This window comes from Rhinolophus hipposideros, assembly GCF_964194185.1.
Source record: "Rhinolophus hipposideros genome assembly, chromosome: 9".
In the NCBI taxonomy this organism is placed as follows: domain Eukaryota; kingdom Metazoa; phylum Chordata; class Mammalia; order Chiroptera; family Rhinolophidae; genus Rhinolophus; species Rhinolophus hipposideros.
Window position 1 is genome coordinate 29,180,715 of NC_138055.1, and position 19,655 is coordinate 29,200,369.

At 36.0% G+C, this 19,655-nt stretch overlaps 2 protein-coding genes across 2 annotated transcripts; one reads left to right on the forward strand and one right to left on the reverse strand.

Moving 5' to 3' along the window:
• Positions 1-146: 146 nt before the first annotated feature.
• SMCO3 (single-pass membrane protein with coiled-coil domains 3) lies at positions 147-9,036 on the reverse strand. The gene is made up of 2 exons (XM_081060238.1): positions 8,968-9,036; positions 147-2,402 (listed from the first exon to the last, which is right to left on the reverse strand). Exon 2 carries the CDS (start codon positions 2,384-2,386, stop codon positions 1,709-1,711), a length of 678 nt encoding a protein of 225 aa, XP_080916364.1. The 5' UTR covers positions 2,387-2,402; positions 8,968-9,036; the 3' UTR covers positions 147-1,708.
• A 5,927-nt stretch (positions 9,037-14,963) lies between these two features.
• LOC308501858 (uncharacterized protein C12orf60) lies at positions 14,964-15,544 on the forward strand (the record flags this gene model as incomplete). Its single annotated transcript, XM_081058949.1, is given in 7 exon segments — positions 14,964-15,122; positions 15,124-15,185; positions 15,187-15,234; positions 15,236-15,302; positions 15,305-15,391; positions 15,395-15,436; positions 15,440-15,544. Coding segments are annotated over 7 exon segments (570 nt in total).
• Between the last annotated feature and the right edge of the window lie 4,111 nt (positions 15,545-19,655).

Genomic DNA, 19,655 nt, shown 5'->3' on the forward strand with positions numbered 1-19,655 from the left:
TGTACGTACGGGATTATTCCCTCAGCTCCGTTCTTCGTCCTTTCCTTTTCTATCCGCTTTTCCTCTATGACACCTCCCCTGTCTTTTCACCTTAAAGGAAATTTTTTATATTTTATTTTATTATTATTTTTAATTTTTTATATTTTAAAATTCTATTCTTAAAGGACACGCTTGTTTATTTCTGATCTTAATATCCCTTATAGGAAAATGTTAGCGATAGGCCAATTCTTAATACCAATTATAAATAGTACAAAATACTGATGGAGATACGTAGTAACTTTTAGCAGAATATTTGAATGTGCACTTAACTGTACATTTGTCCCTTACCTACACTAACCTTTCTCTTAGGAAATTCTTGATTTGATTTTAGACTGAATTTTTGAGTCCCAGAAAGAACAATAAAAAGATCTTGTAGTTTAAAGCTTATAAATCAGGTAATAAAAAAGTTTAATTTTGCCGGTGAACTAAATTGTGATGTTTTGCAACGAATTTTAAAAAATAATGATAGAAAGAAAATGCTTACATTTGAAAAATTCAAGTATTTCATCTATATTTTAATTTTTAAGATATGCTGAAATTTTCAAATTTCAAGAATCAACTATAACACATTCTTGCATCAACAGCTTATTAATAATCTTACAAGTAGAATCTGAGCGCCTCAATGGGAGTTAAAAGTTGGTGCAGGATTTAGGAAACAAACACGTGCATCTGCAGAAATTCAACTGAATCATTAGGTCTCCATAGCCTCTAGATTTTTCTGAAAGTAGGTAATGGAATGGTTCACCTAAAGCTTTATATACAATGACAATTTTCTCCATTCTGCTAGTATTGAAAATGAAATTTCTTTTTTCTGAAAAGTCATAAATTAATAAATTATGACTTTCCTCTAAAATTCTTAAAAGTTGCTACTTCCTCTCCTGTATCCTAGATGCATTTTATGCATGTGTAGCTGGGATTTGCTTTGTTTGTGTTTTAAATGTTCCAGAGTGTTCAAAAATTCACTTGAGGGATATTTAATCATCACACCACAGTTGGTCAGGTTGGTTGCAATTATAGAAACAAAACCTTTATCTTTTTAGTTTTAAATTTTGTCGTTTAAAAATCCATCCAAATTATAGTGTATAATTAGAAGTTTCCAGAACCATTGCCTCCTTTCATCGTTGAAGTAGATTGTTACAAGCCATATTTTAGTCTCTTCCAGTTTACAGAAAGTTGAATGTAAACTGATGGTCAAATTTCTGGTAGTATTTCTATTCCTTTAGAAGGCCTGTGGTTTGTGTTCAGGCAGAAGTTACTAAGTATGTCCCTATAGAACTAAATGATGTCTGAAGTAGAAATGAAAATTTCTGCATTCAATGTAAATTTTAAGGATTTTGACAGGGAATTAGAAAAGGAAAAGGTAACCCTTACACCTGCTGCTCTCTAATATCATTTACGCTAGTGTTGACCTGATAGAGAACAGAGTGAGAAGAATCCTCGGATATAATCTTCTATTTCACAGGATCTAGCACCAACTGATCCAGGCATTCATTGTTGCTGCAAAACTCTAGAGTCATCTAGTTTTAGCATCTGTAATTCCTCTTTTCAGTTTGTTTACTGTACTTATGTCTCCATTGGAAGCATATGGAAAATTAACCTAATCAAAGAAACAAAGCACTGTTATTGAGAGAGAAGGAGAAAATATTCCAGTGGCAAATAAAGTGGCTATTTATTTCATTTGGTGTTCCACTGTGTTGGTGACCTCAGTAATGGCATGATGATATTTTTCTGAGGCTGACTTGAATTCCACCAGATGCTTTTCATAACTTTTGATGGCTGCTTGAAGCTGCGTTTTCTCCACTGCTCCCAGGATGGCACGGAAGATCATATCTATGCCAAGGCCAAGGACAGCAACTCCTATACTACCAAGGAGGGAAGCACTAATTTGAGCTAACACAGTGACCAACTTGTTAATTATGCCACTTGTGACATTTGAGCTCACGAGTTTAACAGCCACTGCGCTGGCTGCAGAAGTAGCTTCTCCCAGGATGACTGAAATAACCTTTTGTACAATTGCGATTTTCTCTGTTTCCCTTTCCTTAATATCCTGAAGTTTTCTATAAAGGGTTGGCTCTAGTTTATCTTTTAGTGCTGCATCAACCTTTTGCAATTCTTTTTGGATTTTCATCACAGCTTGGATGATGATATCACAGTTTTCTTTGATGGTGCCATCTCTTTTCATCTCAATGGACGCCAGCCTGCACCCCAAATGCGTATTTAAAACCCCAATCAACTTATTGGTGGCATAGAAGCTGTCAGACAAGCAGTCAAGGAGCTGTTGGTGAAGATGGTTTACTTCTTCCCGCCTCCTTGGGTTGTCTGGGTAGAGCAAGTCACTGTGAGCCATATTTCAGATATGATCTCTGAAAAATAAAATGGTAAATTTTCACTAACAATCTTGAAAAATATCTCCTGTCTGCTTAGATTTGACCAGGAAATCTTTTACTTCATGAATAGCAAAATAGCAATGTGCTATGTAAGGAATTCCTCAGAAAACTCAATGGGTTCTTGATAACAATTATTTTTATGAAACGTGGAGTCAGTGTGTGGAAATGTGGGCAACAGAATATAACCTATTGATGCATTAATTAAGGCATTATTACATTTTGTAGTCGGGAAGTCATAGATGGGAAATACTTGTGTTTATCAAGGATCTGATTATTAATAAATAAATGTGATTATTTCCAAGTAATGTCTAATAACATTTGAAACAGAACACAGTTTGAAACGGTGAGCTCTTGATAACCAGTGCTCCTTTATTTCTCAAACTTCTGGTCACCACACTGCAAAGAACTTCTAGATTTATTTCTCTGATATTTGGAGTTAAATTAGTAGGGCCAGAAGAATATTAAGATCTCTGAGTTTACAGGGCTATTTTTATATAATTTTGTTTGTATTAACTTACAATATTTATTAATTTGTGACTTAATTTACAATATTTAAATCACTATATCTTTACAGGCAAATTACTTGTTCTCTAAACCTGAGGGACATTGAAAGGCGAACATAACAATAGAATCTTTACAAAAAAATCCTTGTGATGAGAGTATACAGTCAAGATGCCTTGGATTAAAATCTCACTTAAGAAAGTGGGCATGGTACGAGTGCAATCATGACTGCCTCTGATTCTCTATTTGCAAAGTTTATAAATGAAATTATTTAGAATGGTCTGTATTGCACTTGGCCATCATTAAGATAATTTAGAATTAGCCTTGGAAAGAAGATAATGCCATTTCACAGAAGTATTAAGGAATGATTAGCAAGAGTACCATAGAATGAATAAAATAAGCCTGGTAGGAGCCTTTTGAATTTATACTTCTGGCTCAGAGTACCATGCAGAGAAAAAAGGAATAAGCATGTTCTTCTGAGTTTATTTGGGTGAAAGTTTGAGCCCAGTAAGAACAATGTCACTCAATATGCTTATGTTGAGTAGGCGTGCAATGTGCCTGGCACTTTTATTTTTCCTTTAAACCCTTGGGAGAAAAGAAAGAGAAAATGGAGTTCTCTATATCTGTGTGGGATCTGGCACATTCTCTCTATGAATAAGCAATAGCTTGATTAACTTGGGCCCTATCTTAGGACCATGTTCTTAACCTAGATATAGGGAACTTGAGAAACATGGAATGAAGGAGTGAAGGTGTTTTTCTCTCAAGAAAGTAAACATGAAAATAATCTATCCTCCAAGTCATAAAGATGTAATTTGGGAATGGAGAGGGGAACATTTTAAAAAAATGGATTAGGAACATGATCATTTATGACGTTTAATTTAGAAAACTGCACTGGTACTGCTGGTGGAATAAACTTTTATCATAGTCAGAAATTCATTTTTACCTTTGATTCAGATCTAGTACACACATACACAAGTGCACGCACACCCACCCAACAGACACAAATTTCCCTAAGACAGTACTTAGAAAAATAATTCCATATAAAGAAATCGTTTGTTGAGGGTCTATTAAATATTCCCCAAATTCATCATTGGGTTGCAAACTGCAATTTGATAACCACAAATTTGGACTTTGATTTCTCTTTTTTCTTCCAGGAATTTTCCATTAAACTTTTTTTTTTCCTTTTTTTGGCTCCCACTTTTCAGATCTTCCCATGAAATGAAAACTACTGTTTCTGATTGAATTCAGATGACCAACTGCATCCCTATTTAGATATTTATGTAAGAGGAGTCTTTCTTAGTTTGAAAAAGTGGAAAGTATTTCTAGCAGCCATCATATGCTATTATCTGAATGCATAATAAATGAGCCTTCCTCCTGGATGGGAGGTTGCATGCTTCCAAGTGATTAGTTTCTTCCCAATTAATTTATTGTTTTAATACAGCTTGACAAATTAATCATAAAATATGCCTGAAAGACTGAACAGGTGAGGCTACTTATTTTTTCAGGATAAGGAATGATGGGACTTTTTCCTCCTCAAATATAAAAATACTATAAAAACACAATATTAACCACTATTGTGCAGGTGAGAGAGTAGATGGACTCATGGAACAAAAGTCTCCCAAGCAGATCCTTCAATACATTTGATGTACTATATAATGTAGAATCTCAAATTGATGGTAATTGAAATTATCATTCCATAAATGATCCTGGCATAATGAGCTAGATTGGGGGGTTAAAAGTTAATTTAAAATGTTATCGGCGTAATATATGTAAAAAAATCAACTAATAGCTAAAAGAAAATGGATCATTTTCAAATGTCTATATGGAAACCAATGGAAAAAAAAGTCATATCAAAATTTGACTAACAAAAATGACCATGTAAAAAGAACTAAACACAAATTGGGAAAAATTTAAGAAAAGTGAAGTATGAATTTTTAAAGACTTGTTATTAATAAGGAAAATAGTAATCTAACAGCTAAATGAGCAAACAACTCTGAACAGACAGTAAAAGAAGAAATAGTACCTAATTGATGAAAAGAAATTCAATTTTACCAGAAATCAAAGACACAGTACTTTTTAAACTACAAAAGTAATATTTTCTTTCTTTACGTACTCAAGCCGTTGCAATACACTATTATACCCAGATGATCCAGACATCAATTTATAATTTTGTGCCAATAACAAGTTTGAGTAAGAGACATCATGATGTACCCAGAATTATTTTTCATATCTAATGAAAAAGGACTTTTATTTTCTGACTCAGGCTTACCTTCCTAGCTCTTTTTTCCTTGGGGAAGGGTGTTAGGAGGGTTCCATACGCAAATATCTTCAGCAGGCCTGCCACCATACCTGCACCAGTACTGAATATAGTTCAAGATTGTTTCTATCCCAACTGTGAGATAAATGCTAGAGAATGAGGTGGAGGAAAGGTAGGGTTTTAAGGTGAAACTAATGAATTATTTCTTGGACAGGTGAAATTTGAAGAGCCTGGTGACAGAAGCAATTTAATAATTCAGTAACAATTTATCTAATGGAGTAGTGAGTATTTTACAATGTATAAGGTAGTTTGATAGGCTCTGTAGAGCACACAAAAATGAAAAAGATATGGTCCTTTTTTCATGGTATTTCTAATCTAGTTAAGAAGTTAAGATATTTAAAATTACATGTCAAGTTGAAAGTACTGTGCCATTTGAAACTACAGATAGATGTGGTGCTTGATTTGTGCAAATTCAAATTTTAAATAGCCCACACTTTTAATATATATTAACACTGCGTCCATGTGAAGGCATTCAGTCATCCAAGGAGGGTTAATGATTTGCACTCTTTCAATTTTTTACTCTTAAATATGTGCTTGATATTTAGACAAGTGGTTATACACCTCTTGGAAAACCATTGTTGGTAATGTCCAGTGTCTCCACTATTGCCCATGACAATTTAGTTCTGACTCTCAAATTGCTTACTTCACTCAGCAAAATGAAAGCCTTTCAATTAATTGGAGTCACCCTTCTTAATGACCCTAGTTGTTGCTTAGGCATGCCTAAGTGATAGCTTACTAACAGTATACAAAGGGTGCTGCAAAAAGATATACATTTTAAGAAGAAAAACTATTAAAATTGTAATACTCAATATATGCAATAATAAAAGATGAATACAAGTCACGTTTGACATCTGCAATTACAAGAGGTGCTCAGAGTGGTTCCATCAGTGTCCAGGCATTTCTGATTACGGCGAACTACTGCTTGAGCAACACTGACCAAAGTGTTCACTTGTATACATTTTTTTTGCCCCCCGCCCCTCCGCCCTGGTATAGTACTGTACCTAAAAGGAGTTCTGGACCATATTCTTTTTCTATCTTGTTAAATTTTCAGGGATGACATTTTAAATATTGACTTTAAAATTCAATCTTTAAAATATCATGTTAAAGTAACTTTAAAAATGACTTTTCAAGATTGGCACCAGCAGGTAGCTAAGTGGTCTACTTAATCTAGTTCTGATTACCTGTACGTTTTGTATGGTAAATGTGAACTTTTACATTATTTACTTTCACATGATAGTACTCCCTGTCAGTGTAAAATTCACCCTGGGACGTTACCATTCACTTCTGTACAGAAGAGTTTGTGCTGTTACTTGCGTATTTTATTGTAGTGGCTTATTGAAATAGAGTCTATAAAACCGTGGGGCAGCCTGATGGGGAATTTCTAGCCAGCAGGGGGAGCTATTGGTCTCTGGCACGCCTATTTCATCTCAGCCTATGCAGAAGCAACAGTGTGCTTTCTTGTGTTGCTGTATTTGGGCTGTGGATGGGTAAAATTTGATGAGTGTTCTGTTGCTAAAACAGTTTGGAGATCACATGCATTTTGCTGTTTCATAAAGTGAACAAATTTGGAGACTAGCTGCAGATGGATTCTTACTGAATCCATGTCAATTTTGTTGAGTTGAGAAGTAAACATTCAAGATTAGAGAGCATATTAGAAAGGGCAGAAATATTTTGATGATTGTATCTAAAAGTTAAGTTTTATTTAGTGATACTATACAGTTGTTTTAATTTTTCTGGAAAGGAACCACCTTACAAAATGAAAATGTATCGATTATCAAATATTCAAATAGAAAATCCTCAGAATACTTTTGTGAATAATAGTAGTGCATTGACTGTCAAGTGCTATAGAAATTTAAAGAGAGAAATTAATATTGAGGTGATTAGTGGAAGCTTCACGGATAAAGTGACATGTGATATATGCTTTGGTAGATGGTAGAATTATAACATGAAATTAAAAGTAAAAGATTTGATAAAGTATTTTAAAATATAAGGTCAATAGCACTAACATATAAACACTTTAAAATGTAGAAGGAAAAACACCCATAAACCTATATCTTGGTGTTTTTGTTGTTGTTCCTTTCCAAAGTTTGTTTGAATGTATAAGTATTTTCACAAAGTTTTAATGTAAATAGAATTTTCATATCACATTAATTTACTTAAACATTTACCCATATTTCTAGTTTCATAATCATTTTATTGGTTATATAAAATGTTCCATAAGATATCTTTACCATAATTTAATAAATCCCCAATTGTTTCACTATCATAATATTCTAATGAACATTTTAATACACAGTTATTTCCCCCCTTCAATTATCTGGATTATTTCCTCAGGAAAAATTTACAGAAAAGTTACATAATTAACGGGAATAAAAACTTTTATTACTTTTGGTATGTGTTGGAAATTGCATTCCAAAAACTTTTACATTGCCATCAAAAACAAATTTTTACAGGAGGACATTGGATGTGTTTCAAAGTCAAAGATGATTCTGTTAAATATTGATTTGGGGAGCATACAGTTAAATTTCAAAAAGAAGAGTTCTTGCCTTTGTAGAAATGCATACTGAAAATATTAACAATGAGATGATGCTATCTCTGAGATTTGCTTCCAAGTAATCTATAACAGAAGCGAGAGTGGAGTAGGGTTATAGAGGAAATGATATGGACCTTGTTTTTGTAACTGTTGAAACTGTGTTATGGGTACATGGGAGTTTGTTATATTAATATCTTCACTTTTGTGTATGTTTGAACTTTTCCCATAATAACAATTAAAAAAAGGAAGGAAGAAAGAAAAATCATGACCCTGTCTAAACCTCTGATGTTTAATATTTAGTGCTCTCTGAGGTTTTACATTTATCTCTGTTGTCACTTTTCCTCACTATCTATATTAGGTCTGGCTATCATCCAAGGTTCATTTATTTGGGAGTGTGGGAGTGGGATATAGGTAAACTCAGAAGCTTTTCAGGAGAAAACAACAGCTACTAACTAGTTCTGAGCCTCCTTCTTTAATTTAAATCAAGACCATGGCCTTTAATTAAAAAAAATTAAAAAGCTGATCACTGTATGATCACACTTTCTGCTGTAAATTTTTCTAAAGAGTACCATGTTTCCCCAAAAATAAGACCTAGCTGGATTATCAGCTCTAATGTATCTTTTGGAGCAAAAATTAATATAAGACCTGGTATTATATTATATTATATTATATTATAAAAATAGTAGACAATGTTTCTTGCTCTCACAAAAGGGACAGTCTATTTGGAGACACACAGTAAATTCCCAATGATATTTAAATGTAACAACTTATAAAGGAACATAAGCACTATACATTAACTAGTATTAGATTGCACGTTCATTCTTTTACAGCTACTGAGTGCTTATATTAATGTTAAAGCATAAATGGAAATTGAACAATCTTTGCAAACAACACACAGTCACACAGGTGTCATTTCATCCTTAATCCTTTCTAAAATTGATGTCTTTACTGCTTTATCTTCCTCTCTGACTTAATCAGTTATATAAGCTATCATTTTTCTATTTTCTCTGGTGTCTTCAGAGAAATAATAAAAAAGAACATGCCATGGGATCTTCTTAGACAAAATTGTTTTGTTACTTTATTATACTTAATGGCTAGGACTCAAGACTGACATGTTATTTCAAATTGCCTATAGTATTGAGAAACAAGAGTATTATATCAGTACTAATAGAAATACCCATGTTGCTTACCTTGCTGTGTTTCTGAGTTCAGTAGTCCCAGCACTTGTTTAGCAACATTGTTGACACGCTTTTTCATCTGGATGTTTCTGGTGGAATGTGATGACTTACAAGCTTTGCTAGTCTCTGCTGGGTCCCTCTGCCTGTCGGGTTAATAGTCTATTTCTGCATGGTTTAGTTCTCAGAATTCTTCTATTTCCTAGATTAATATAAAATTAGTAAAGATTAAATGATATAATTTGAAACAGTGATAAAGGAAAACTTATTTTTCTGTTCTTCAATGTTGAAAAGTGCTATAAAACTGAGCTAATTGAATTTAGTGGAGAAGATGGTTCTCTGATGACAGCTCTCAGATTTGGGGATTTCATCTTGTCAGTTATTCCAGATATTGTTTCCTTTAGTTTCTGTTGTATTTGTCCCTCCATCTGCTGCTGATTGCCTTGTTTAGGTTCCCAAGAGATATAAATCCAAATATATTTTCAGCCAAATGTCGGTTTTTTTGTGTGCTATTGATTCCTCTGCTCTTTATCACTATCTTTCTTGTTATCTTGGTGAATTGTCTTGATAATATAAAAACCTTAAAGACCAGCTTGACTCTTTTCCCTTAAAGTTTAGATCAATCTTCCATACTTCTTCCTCTGGATATTGTCCTAATCCCCATTGATTTTTTTACAACAAAGGCACCTCAGAAGCAGGAGAAATCACTTAGTCCAGTATAATTTTATAGAAAGACCACAAGCTTTAGAATTAAGATAGTTCTGATTTTATGAACCCAAAGTACCACTTACTAACCATGTAACACTGGGAAAGTCACTTACTCTCTCCACATATTTTCATTGGTGTAATGTGAATATGAATACATAATTTATGGATTGTCATAAGTATTAAATGAGATAATACATGGAAATCACTTGCATAGTGCCGATAGATGGCAAAAACTTATTAAATGGTAGCTTTTCTTTTTATTAACAATAATAATTTCTGTTGTTATTGGGTAGGTAGAGGATACAGAACTAAGATGCTGGCTAGCATCTAAAGGTTCTGTCTTATTATAGTCCTAAAGAAGGGCTAAGTGGGGTATTACTTTACTTTTGTCCCAGTGGGTCAATTTGCACTCGATGTATCCTAGGACCCACCATATAGGAACATGGGAGAAAAATCAAAAAGCACATGTGGTCAATGGATCTGAACTAGGTAAGGATGGATAAGTAATATTTCTATAGATGTGTAGGGATTAAGGTATGGAATAGATAATATCCACAGGGAATACAGTGAACAAAGGAGCTGAACAAAAAATTGTAGAGAATTTTCAGGGGACAAAATTAGTCCTATGCTGGTGGTACAAGGTATTTATGAGAGCTGTGAAGAGAAGGCAAGTAATGAAACACTGAGAGGAGTTTGTAGATGGTCTTAAATGCCAAGCCAGGAAATTTATTTTATTCTCTAGGCAATACCGAACCATTAAAGTTTTTGATTGTGGGTTAACACTAGGAGGTTTAGATTTCAGACAGGTCACTTTATATAAACTGGATTAGTTGGTATGGACAATAAATATGGGTCACCGACTCCAATGCCTACAGTAGATACATAAGTAATTGAAACATTTAGTATAAGATAAAAGGATGTAAAGATACATAAGTAATTGAAACATTTAGTATAAGATAAAAGGATATAAAGGGTGAATGTCCAGTCTAAAGAGGACAACTTCAGCTCTCAGTAGTTTTTCCAACTAGGAACCTGGGCTTAGTGCTGCCAGTTAACCTTTTTTCAGTAATCTATAGAAATCAAAATATCTGTCTTTCAGTTTTTAAGTTTGGCAACTGATATGTGAATTTTGAAAACTCATATGTAGTGGTCAAACAGATCACATTTGCTGGTTGGATTTTGCCTGTGGACTGCATTTATGACCTCTGGACTAAATGTGAGACTATTAAAATTGTCTAGATGATAGGTTACTGGAATAGTAGTTATGGGATTGCCCTGGAGGGGATATAAATAGAAATAAGTTCAGAGAGAATTAACAAGTCTTAGGGACAGATTTAATATGGAGAAGAGAGAATGAAAGTGGATTTTGAGCTTCAACAATGTAGCAAATGTTAAGAGGAGAAAGTTTTTTGAGGAGACAAGTTCAGTTTTTGGATACATTGTGTAGAATATGCTGGTGTAATCACCTATAGAGATGACCAATAGGCAATTGAAAATGTAAACCTGGAGATCCTGAGAACTGCTGAGGCTACCCTGGGAGATTTAGGAGTCATCTGTATTCAGATGGCTTCTGTGGTTATGGGGACAGCTGAGATCTCCAAGGGAGAAAGTGCAGAATATGATGAGGGCCAAAGACATGGTAAGGCTTAGGAGACTTACTGAGCTTAGGACAATGGAGAGCTATTGGTGGTACAGGGAGGAAGAGAAGCCTGTGAAAAAAAATAAAGCTTAGGATACAGAAGGACCAGAGTTGTACAACATCATGGAGGCCTCAGGAAGAGAAAATTTCAAAGTAGGAAGAGGTAGTCAGTAATTTTAAGTAATGCGGAGACTTCACGATGGTTAAGGCCTGGAAATTGGCCAACAGATTTGATAATTAGAAGTTATTGGTGCCCAATTGGAAAATAATGGGGGACAGAATACGTTAAAATGATGTAAAAAATTTCTCTTTTGAGAAATTTGAAAATTAAAGGAAAGAATCAGATGGAATCATTACTTAAAGGGAAATGAGGGTCAAACTTTTTATTTTTATTTTTATTTTTATAAATGAGTAGGGAACTGAGTGTGCATGTAGTAGTTAAAAAAAAAGGAACAATTAAGAGGGAGGGATGGAAGATGAAAGATGTAATAGTCAGTTTGGGCTGCCATAACAAAATATGATAGACTGGGTGGTTAAACAGCAAATTTATTTTCTCACAGTTCTGGAGGCTGGGAATCTAGGATCAGGGTGCCTGCCCATTCAGTTTTGGGGAAGGGCTCTCTTCCTGTTTTGCAGGCAGTCATCTTACTATGTCCTCACATGGAGGAAAGAGCATGTGAGAGAGCTGTCTGGTGTTTCCTTTTACATGGTCACTAATCCTGTTGCATCAGGGTCCTGCCCTTATGACTTCATTTAACCTTAATTACCTTCTTGTATGCCCTGTCTCCAAATACAATATACTCAGTGTTAGGACGTTAGCATATGAATTTTGGGGGACACGATTTAGTCCATAGCCCAAGAGAAAGGGGAGATGATTGATAGTGCAGAATTCTCAAGGATATACAGAAAGATGGGATCATGAACATTGGTTAGCGACATGAATACTCCCCTCTATAGCAGAAGAGGAAGAGTTGTAATGAAAGTACAGAAGCACTTTTAGACAGGACAGACTCTTTGGGAGTTTGTATCAGATGGCTTTAATCTTTGAAATGCTGCATTCTCTACTTCCTAGGTTTGCTGTTCTTCACCTTTCAGAGTTATCTGATAGTTATCTGTGGTTTTTGCATTGTTGAAATTTGCCGTTTGATATTGGAATACATTCTTAAATAAATGTGGTTATGTTATACATCATTTTAATGCACATTTCTCACTTTATGTTTTTTGGCTAATGACTTATAACTTGCTCTTTATTTTATATGTATATTTTAGACTATGGAAATGATGTTAGACAAAAAGCAAATTTGAGCGATTTTCTTATTTGAGTTCAAAATAGGTCATAAAGCAGCGGAGACAACTCGCAACATCAACAACGCATTTGCCCCAGGAACTGCTAACGAATGTACAGCACAGTGGTGGTTTAAGAAGTTTTGCAAAGGAGACAAGAGCCTTGAAGATGAGGAGCATAGTGGCCGGCCATCGGAAGTTGACGACAACCAATTGAAAGCAATCATCGAAGCTGATCCTCTTACAATTACACAAGGAGTTGCCGAAAAACTCAATGTTGACCATTCTACAGTCATTTGGCATTTGAAGGAAGTTGGAAAAGTGAAAAAGCTCGATAAGTGGGTTTGTCATGAGCTAACCCCAAATAAAAAAATTTGTAATTTTGAAGTGTCATCATCTCTTATTCCACGCAACAACAATGAAACGTTTCACGAACAGATTGTGATGTGCGACAGAAAGTGGATTTTATACAATCGGCGATGACCAGCTCCGTGGGTGGACCGAGAAGAAGGTCCAAAGCACTTCCCAAAGCCACACTTGCACCAAAAAAAAGGTCATGGTCACTGTGTGGTGGTCTGCTGCCGGTCTGATCCACTATAGCTTTCTGAATCCCAGCGAAACCATTACATCTGAGAAGTATGCTCAGCAAATTGATGAGATGCTCTGAAAACTGCAATGCTTGCAACCGGCCTTGTCAACAGAAAGAGTCCAATTCTTCTCCATGACAATGCCCAACAGCACATTGCACAACCAATGCTTCAAAAATTGAACGTATTGGGCTATGAAGTTTTGCCTCATTGGCCGTATTCACCTGACCTCTCGCCAACCGACTAACACTTCTTCAAGCATCTCGACAACTTTATGCAGGGAAAACACTTCCACAACCAGCAGGATGCAGAAAACGCTTTCCAAGAGTTCGTTGAATCCTGAAGCACAGATTTTTATGCTACAGGAATAAACAAACTTATTTCTCCTTGGCAAAAATGTGTTGATTGTAATGGTTCCTATTTCAATTAATAAAGATATGTTTGAGCCTAGTTATAATGATTTAAAATTCACGGTCCAAAACCACAGTTACCTTTGCACCAACCTAATACATATTGTATCTAGGATTTTTAGTTGTAATCAGCAGGAAAGATTCTATGGAGTGTGCTTGCTCTAGTTTAACTAGAACCAGAGCTCCTCTGTGTAATTTTTAATACTTTATCCAATCTTCTCCACTAGACTGGGTAGTTATTGAGGATAATAACTGAGAATAGTGTCACTCTATATATCAGCATATCCTTTTCCAGATCCAGCACACAATATTATTTTTTTTAAATTTATTGGTGTTACAATTGTTAGTAAAATTACATAGATTTCAGGTGTACAATTCTGTATTACATCATCTATAAATCCCATTGTGTGTTCACCACCCAGAGTCAGTTCTCCTTCCATCACCATATATTTGATCCCCTTTACCCTCATCTCCCACCCCCACCCCCTTTACCCTCTGGTAACCACTAAACTATTATCTGTGTCTATGAATTTTTGTTTCTCATTTGTTTGTCTTATTCTTTTGTTGTTTTTGGTTTATATACCACATATCAGTGAAATCATAGGGTTCTCTGCTTTTTCTGTCTGACTTATTTTGCTTAGCATTATACTCTCAAGATCCATCCATGTTGTCGCAAATGTTCCTATGTCATCTTTTCTTACCACCGAATAGTATTCCATTATGTGTGGGAATGCAGACTGGTGCAGCCGCTATGGAAGGCACTGTGGAGGTTCCTCAAAAAATTATGAATAGAATTACCATATGACCCAGCAATCCCTCTCCTGGGTATCTACCCAAAAAATCTGAAAACATTTATCCATAAAGACACGTGTGCTCCAATGTTCAGTGCAGCTTTGTTTACGGTGGCCAAGACATGGAAACAACCAAAATGTCCTTCGATAGATGAATGGATAAAGAAGTTGTGGTATATATACAGCACACAATATTTGATATGTGGTTTAAATTCAATGAAACACCCCTATTCTACTGTTTTCATACTTTTTGGTATTATTTTTTTATTAAAGCATAGGATCGTTTCTGCCCTAAAGCTTGTGTAGCTTTCCAACCATTGACAGGAGTTATCTTCACATTTAGCTGATACTTTGAATTTCTTTATGGATAACAGATATGTACATGCACTTGTAGTTTTCATTTGGATTACTGTTTGGTTTTGCAATGCTGAAACATTTTTATTAGAGAAATGTCTTCAGAGTCAGAAAAGGATAAAGACAGGCTGGTTTAAGTGGCTAAACATTCTTTCACTTGTAAGATTTTGCTTCCTTCACATACACACTTAGCAGATTGTTTCACAGCAGTATGAATACTCAGATCATCTCAATGACTATGGAAGAAGATGGTTGTGTTAAGGATATCATTGAACAAATGCTCCAAATTTTTAAGGAGATGCAACCTGTAGTGGATGCAAAGGACAAAATGCAAAAGGAACTTTTAGTTTCCAAAATTGAAACAGCTTTGTGTGCAGTGGTTGAGAAAAGTACCAATGCAAGTAAAGGAGTTGCATCAGTTTGCTAAAGGAGTGTTCCAGGATGTCTGTGTACCAATCATTGTCTTTGCTGAATGGTGGTAACCACGTTGGGTGTTTGGAATCTTCTCTCACTCTTGATGAAGTATCCCATCATGAATCTTCAGTTACGTGACTTTTATAGAAAAGACACCGCAGAGTAATCAGATGCCTCCACATCTTAGAAAAACCCAAGTGCAGGTTCATGCAAACCACTACAGTAGACACCTTGAAAAAGTTGCAGGGTGCATGAAAACCTGAGAATGCCAAGAATACCATGGAGTCCGCTGCAGATTAGTTAGAGCAAATTGTCAGAACTATGGGACCAATCTTAGACATCTGCCAAAAAGTCGTAAAGACTATAGAAACCGATATTTCTGGGTTTAAGAAAGCAGATGACTAGTAGGAATGGAGTGCAACAGAAGTGCTCATTTCTGTCAGAAAATCAATTCAAATCCTGTGAGTTTTCACAGCACTTTCTAAGACCTTTGATGTCCAACATGTGGTCTGTGGGACATTGGTGCAAAGGGTAGTCACTTCGCAAACCATTACCTCAAGTTTTGCTGTATTCAAATAAAAATAATCAAAGAAAGCCTGCTTGAAATGGAAGTTACTAAAAAGAATACATATATTGTTAAAAAATAAAGGTAGTATTACATTTGAGGATGTTTCTAAACATATTTCATCTTAAAGGATAATTGAAATAGCCTTAAACTAATTTCCACTTTTAATAATTCTGTTTCTAGTTATTACAGTGCAAAGTCCAGGTAAATGTAAATGTTATTATTAGATAATATGGCAGAAACAACTGTTCAGGATTAGGAAACAATAAAATAACCCTCTGCATTTTTGTCACTGTTACACCAAATTCTATATACATCAAGTCCTTGCCTATCATAAGCACTCAATGCTTTTGATATGATTTATCCAGAAATAAAGAACAATGAATGAAGAATAATAGAATTTTCTTGCTTAAATGAATAAGACCAAAGTAGATGACTTATTCTCATTTGTCCCTACTGAGGTCTTATAATTAGGAGATTAATTAGAGGCTGAAAAATGGAGGTGCTCTAACCTTTCACAGTAAAAAGACCATAACACATGTAGAAGTAGGAAGTCTGCGATGTGCTTGTATTGGGGAAGAAAAGTTAGACAAGTTTATCTGCCTACCATAAAGTCTTTGGCTTTCTTGCATTGTAAATAGTGTATGCTCTCAAGGTTGTCCTATTTCACATGATACCTAATAGGAACTTTGTTGAAAATAAGAAAATTAATAACTGTAGTTTTTTATTGGAATTTTCCTTCTGAAAACACCCAAGTTGTTTTCCTCATTTAAATATTTTCTCATTTCAAATTTAAAATTTCACTTTTCTCCTATAAAAATAAAACATTTCTCTATACTCTGTTCAAAGAAAAAAGTCTGAAGCATGAGAAACTAAAAGGGAAAGACTTTGAGTGAGAGCATTTGATGGAGAGTGAGGAAGAAGATACTCCACGTATTTTTTTAGCCTGCCATGCAATCACTTCCAACCAAGGTTGCCAGATAACCTCCTTAGTCGTGGCTACTTTAAAGTTGCACTTCTGTTTGCGGGAGCCAAGAGGTCAGCTCCAAAGCCAGAGCTGTCATTGTAATTACTACTGTAATCTTAACTAAGGACTCCCTTGTTCTCTAATAGTAAGACCTTCGAAAAGTCCCGTTGGAAGGCTCAAGGGGATTTTGACAATTTCCAGGGCTTAGAGGGATTGGAAAAAGCATGAGTTTGAATAAATTAACTTTGCATTTTGTGTTAGCTCCAGTGCTGAAACCTGGCTCATTTACAATAGCTATCCATTAATAGCTGTCTTATTTTGAGGAGACTCTTGGGCTGATCCATTTGCTACCCTCCCCTCAAAAATACATATATATATAGATGGGAGAAGGAACTTTGCTACTTTTCACTTTGCTACTTTTTCTGAATCGGTATGTATCTGGAGTTTCATGCTCTTCTCTTGGTTTTAGGATTGTGTCCCACAGTGTTTTAACAGCTGGGGACTTCACATGGAGATGAATGGGACAAGGACCAACAGAAGTCCTGGGGCAGTCTTTCTGTGAAATGACTGAAAGAATGACTGGTAGCAGTTCAAGGGAAGTCTCACCGTAGTGCCAATGGGAATAGTGGCTGGTGTTAGAGATGGGTGGTTTTCAGATGCCGGTGGCTCTTGTGAGACTGGCCCTCATTCACAGTGCCTCTCACAGACATTTTCCTGCCAGTAGGCACCACCGGTCTGCCCCCTCTGATGACTTCTTGTCTGTTGCTGCTTCCCAGCTTGCAGAAGTATTAGAGGAAAGCTGTATTCTTCTCAAACCTGTTACTCTTAAATGATGTTTTTCTCAAATACTTCGGTTTTGAGTTCCTCTCGTTTACTCTCAATTCATTCAGGTTTTAAAGAACAAAGTGGGGAAGGTGCACTTGTTTTTATCTGATGCCTCATCTCATTCCTCCTCTAAGGCCATGAGCACTGTATGGCCTAAGTGTTTGAATGAACACAAGTGGGGAGAAAAAAGATAACTGTCATAAAGCACAACAAAACAAAACGTATGGTTGTGGGGACAGAGCCCCAGAAAGCAGTTTCCAGGCTCTCGGCCTCATGTGGAGAGGTGCTGGCTCAGATAGTGGATGGCCGTCAGCTGTGGCTGGTTGGCCATCAGCTGTAGCCATTATGCCATTGGTCACTGATATAACTGCCGCAGTTACTCAGTTACGGAGGGGAGCCGAGGAGAGTGAAGGAGGAGACTGAAGGAGAGTAAGGAGAGTCGAGGAGAGTTGGTCGGTTGGCAGCAAAGCGGACAGCAGATCGCACATCGTGTATACCCAGCCTCCAGTGAGACCATAGTGGTATGACTTCCCTACCTATGGCTCCGTGGGTATTTCTTTTTGGCCTCACCATGTCCTGCGTTCTTATGTGGGGAGCGGGAACAGAGAGTCCGCAGGCCGCCCCGCCGGACACCCCGCACGACAATGGTCATTTACTACAAAATAGTAAAAGGAAGAAAGACAGAAAGTCCTGTAATACTTGTAATCTTACCTCCCGGCCCCCTACTCCACTTTTTATCAGTTGCCAATGCAAGCGGCAGCATCTTGGTATCCCTGAAAGCATTTATCTAAATAAATGTCAGGTGAATTTTACCAAATCAAGAACTAGTTCATTCAATGTAAGTCCATTTGATTCAAATCATTAGATAACTTAGGCTGATTCTCCAAGCAAATCAAACTCTAGAAAATTCTCTTTCACTGCATTGATTTTTTTTTTTTAAGAGTAAATAGAGAACTTCAGGACAAGCAGATAAGCATATTAGAACATTGTATTATAAAGATGAAAATAAAGTAATAAATGGAGCCAGAGTATTTTTTTGTATAACACAAAAAGGAGAGGTGCATGTGTTACTTTAATAAAATTATTATAGAGATAAATACTATGCAACCTTATGGTGAATTGCCGTCTCTTTTAAGAATCTATGTGAATTTATGCACATATGAGGGTCCATTAATCTTCAGAAGATATCCCAGACTAACAAAGGAACAGAAATTACAGAGAATGTTTCGTAACTGGCCTCCTAAAATTTTATGAACTTAGACTTTTAATCAGTTTAAATCAGCAGTCCACTTTATAGACTTCTTCCTCAAAAACTTGAGATTGCAAGCAGAGACCGAGGGAATGCAAACTATGTATATTCCTCCTTAACTAAACCCACAAATCTACTTGATTCAAGAGAATCATTTCTGTCTCCAGAGATTTGTTCTGGAAATCAGCAGCAGCAGGGAGAAGAACTAAGTTATCTTTTAAAAACTTGTTATTCCCTTAAGGATTATACCACATAAGTCAGAAGTGTGGAGGGCTTATTAAACACAGATTTCTGGGTTGCTGACTCCACAGATTTGGGTTTCAGCTTTAGAATTCGCATTGCTAACATGGTCTTCAAGGATGCTGCTGCTGGTGATACTGGGGGCATGCTTTAAGAGTTACTGATTCAGGAGAATTGTCTTACTCAGAAAACTGATATGGAGATCTAAAGCTTTAGGCTGGCGTTTTAGCTTAACTGAGTGGCTTCAGCTTTCGCTCCACTCCACATTACTCCTTCACTCTGGCAGACCTGTCTATTTTCTGACCTTTACATACAGCAATCATTTCTATGTCTCACCTTCCTTTTCTACACAGCTCTGTTTTCCACCTATCTGAGGCCCCTCCCCCTCGCCTCTTCTCCAATAGAATGCAATATTCAACCCCAGGCCAGAGGAATTTTGTTTTTTTCTCTAAACTCAAGTGCTTGTTATATGTACTCATTTTGTAATGATGTTACTCATATAACAACTTCGTTATATGTACCCTAAGCTCTTGATACATACACTTGCCTACTGTTTTTTTCTCCTTCCTCTCACCCCTTGCTCCTACCCCAATGTCCCAAGGATTCACTCGCTCAAGTGCTGCCTCCTCCTTGAAGCATTCCTGACTTCTCTTGCCAAGAAGAAATTTCT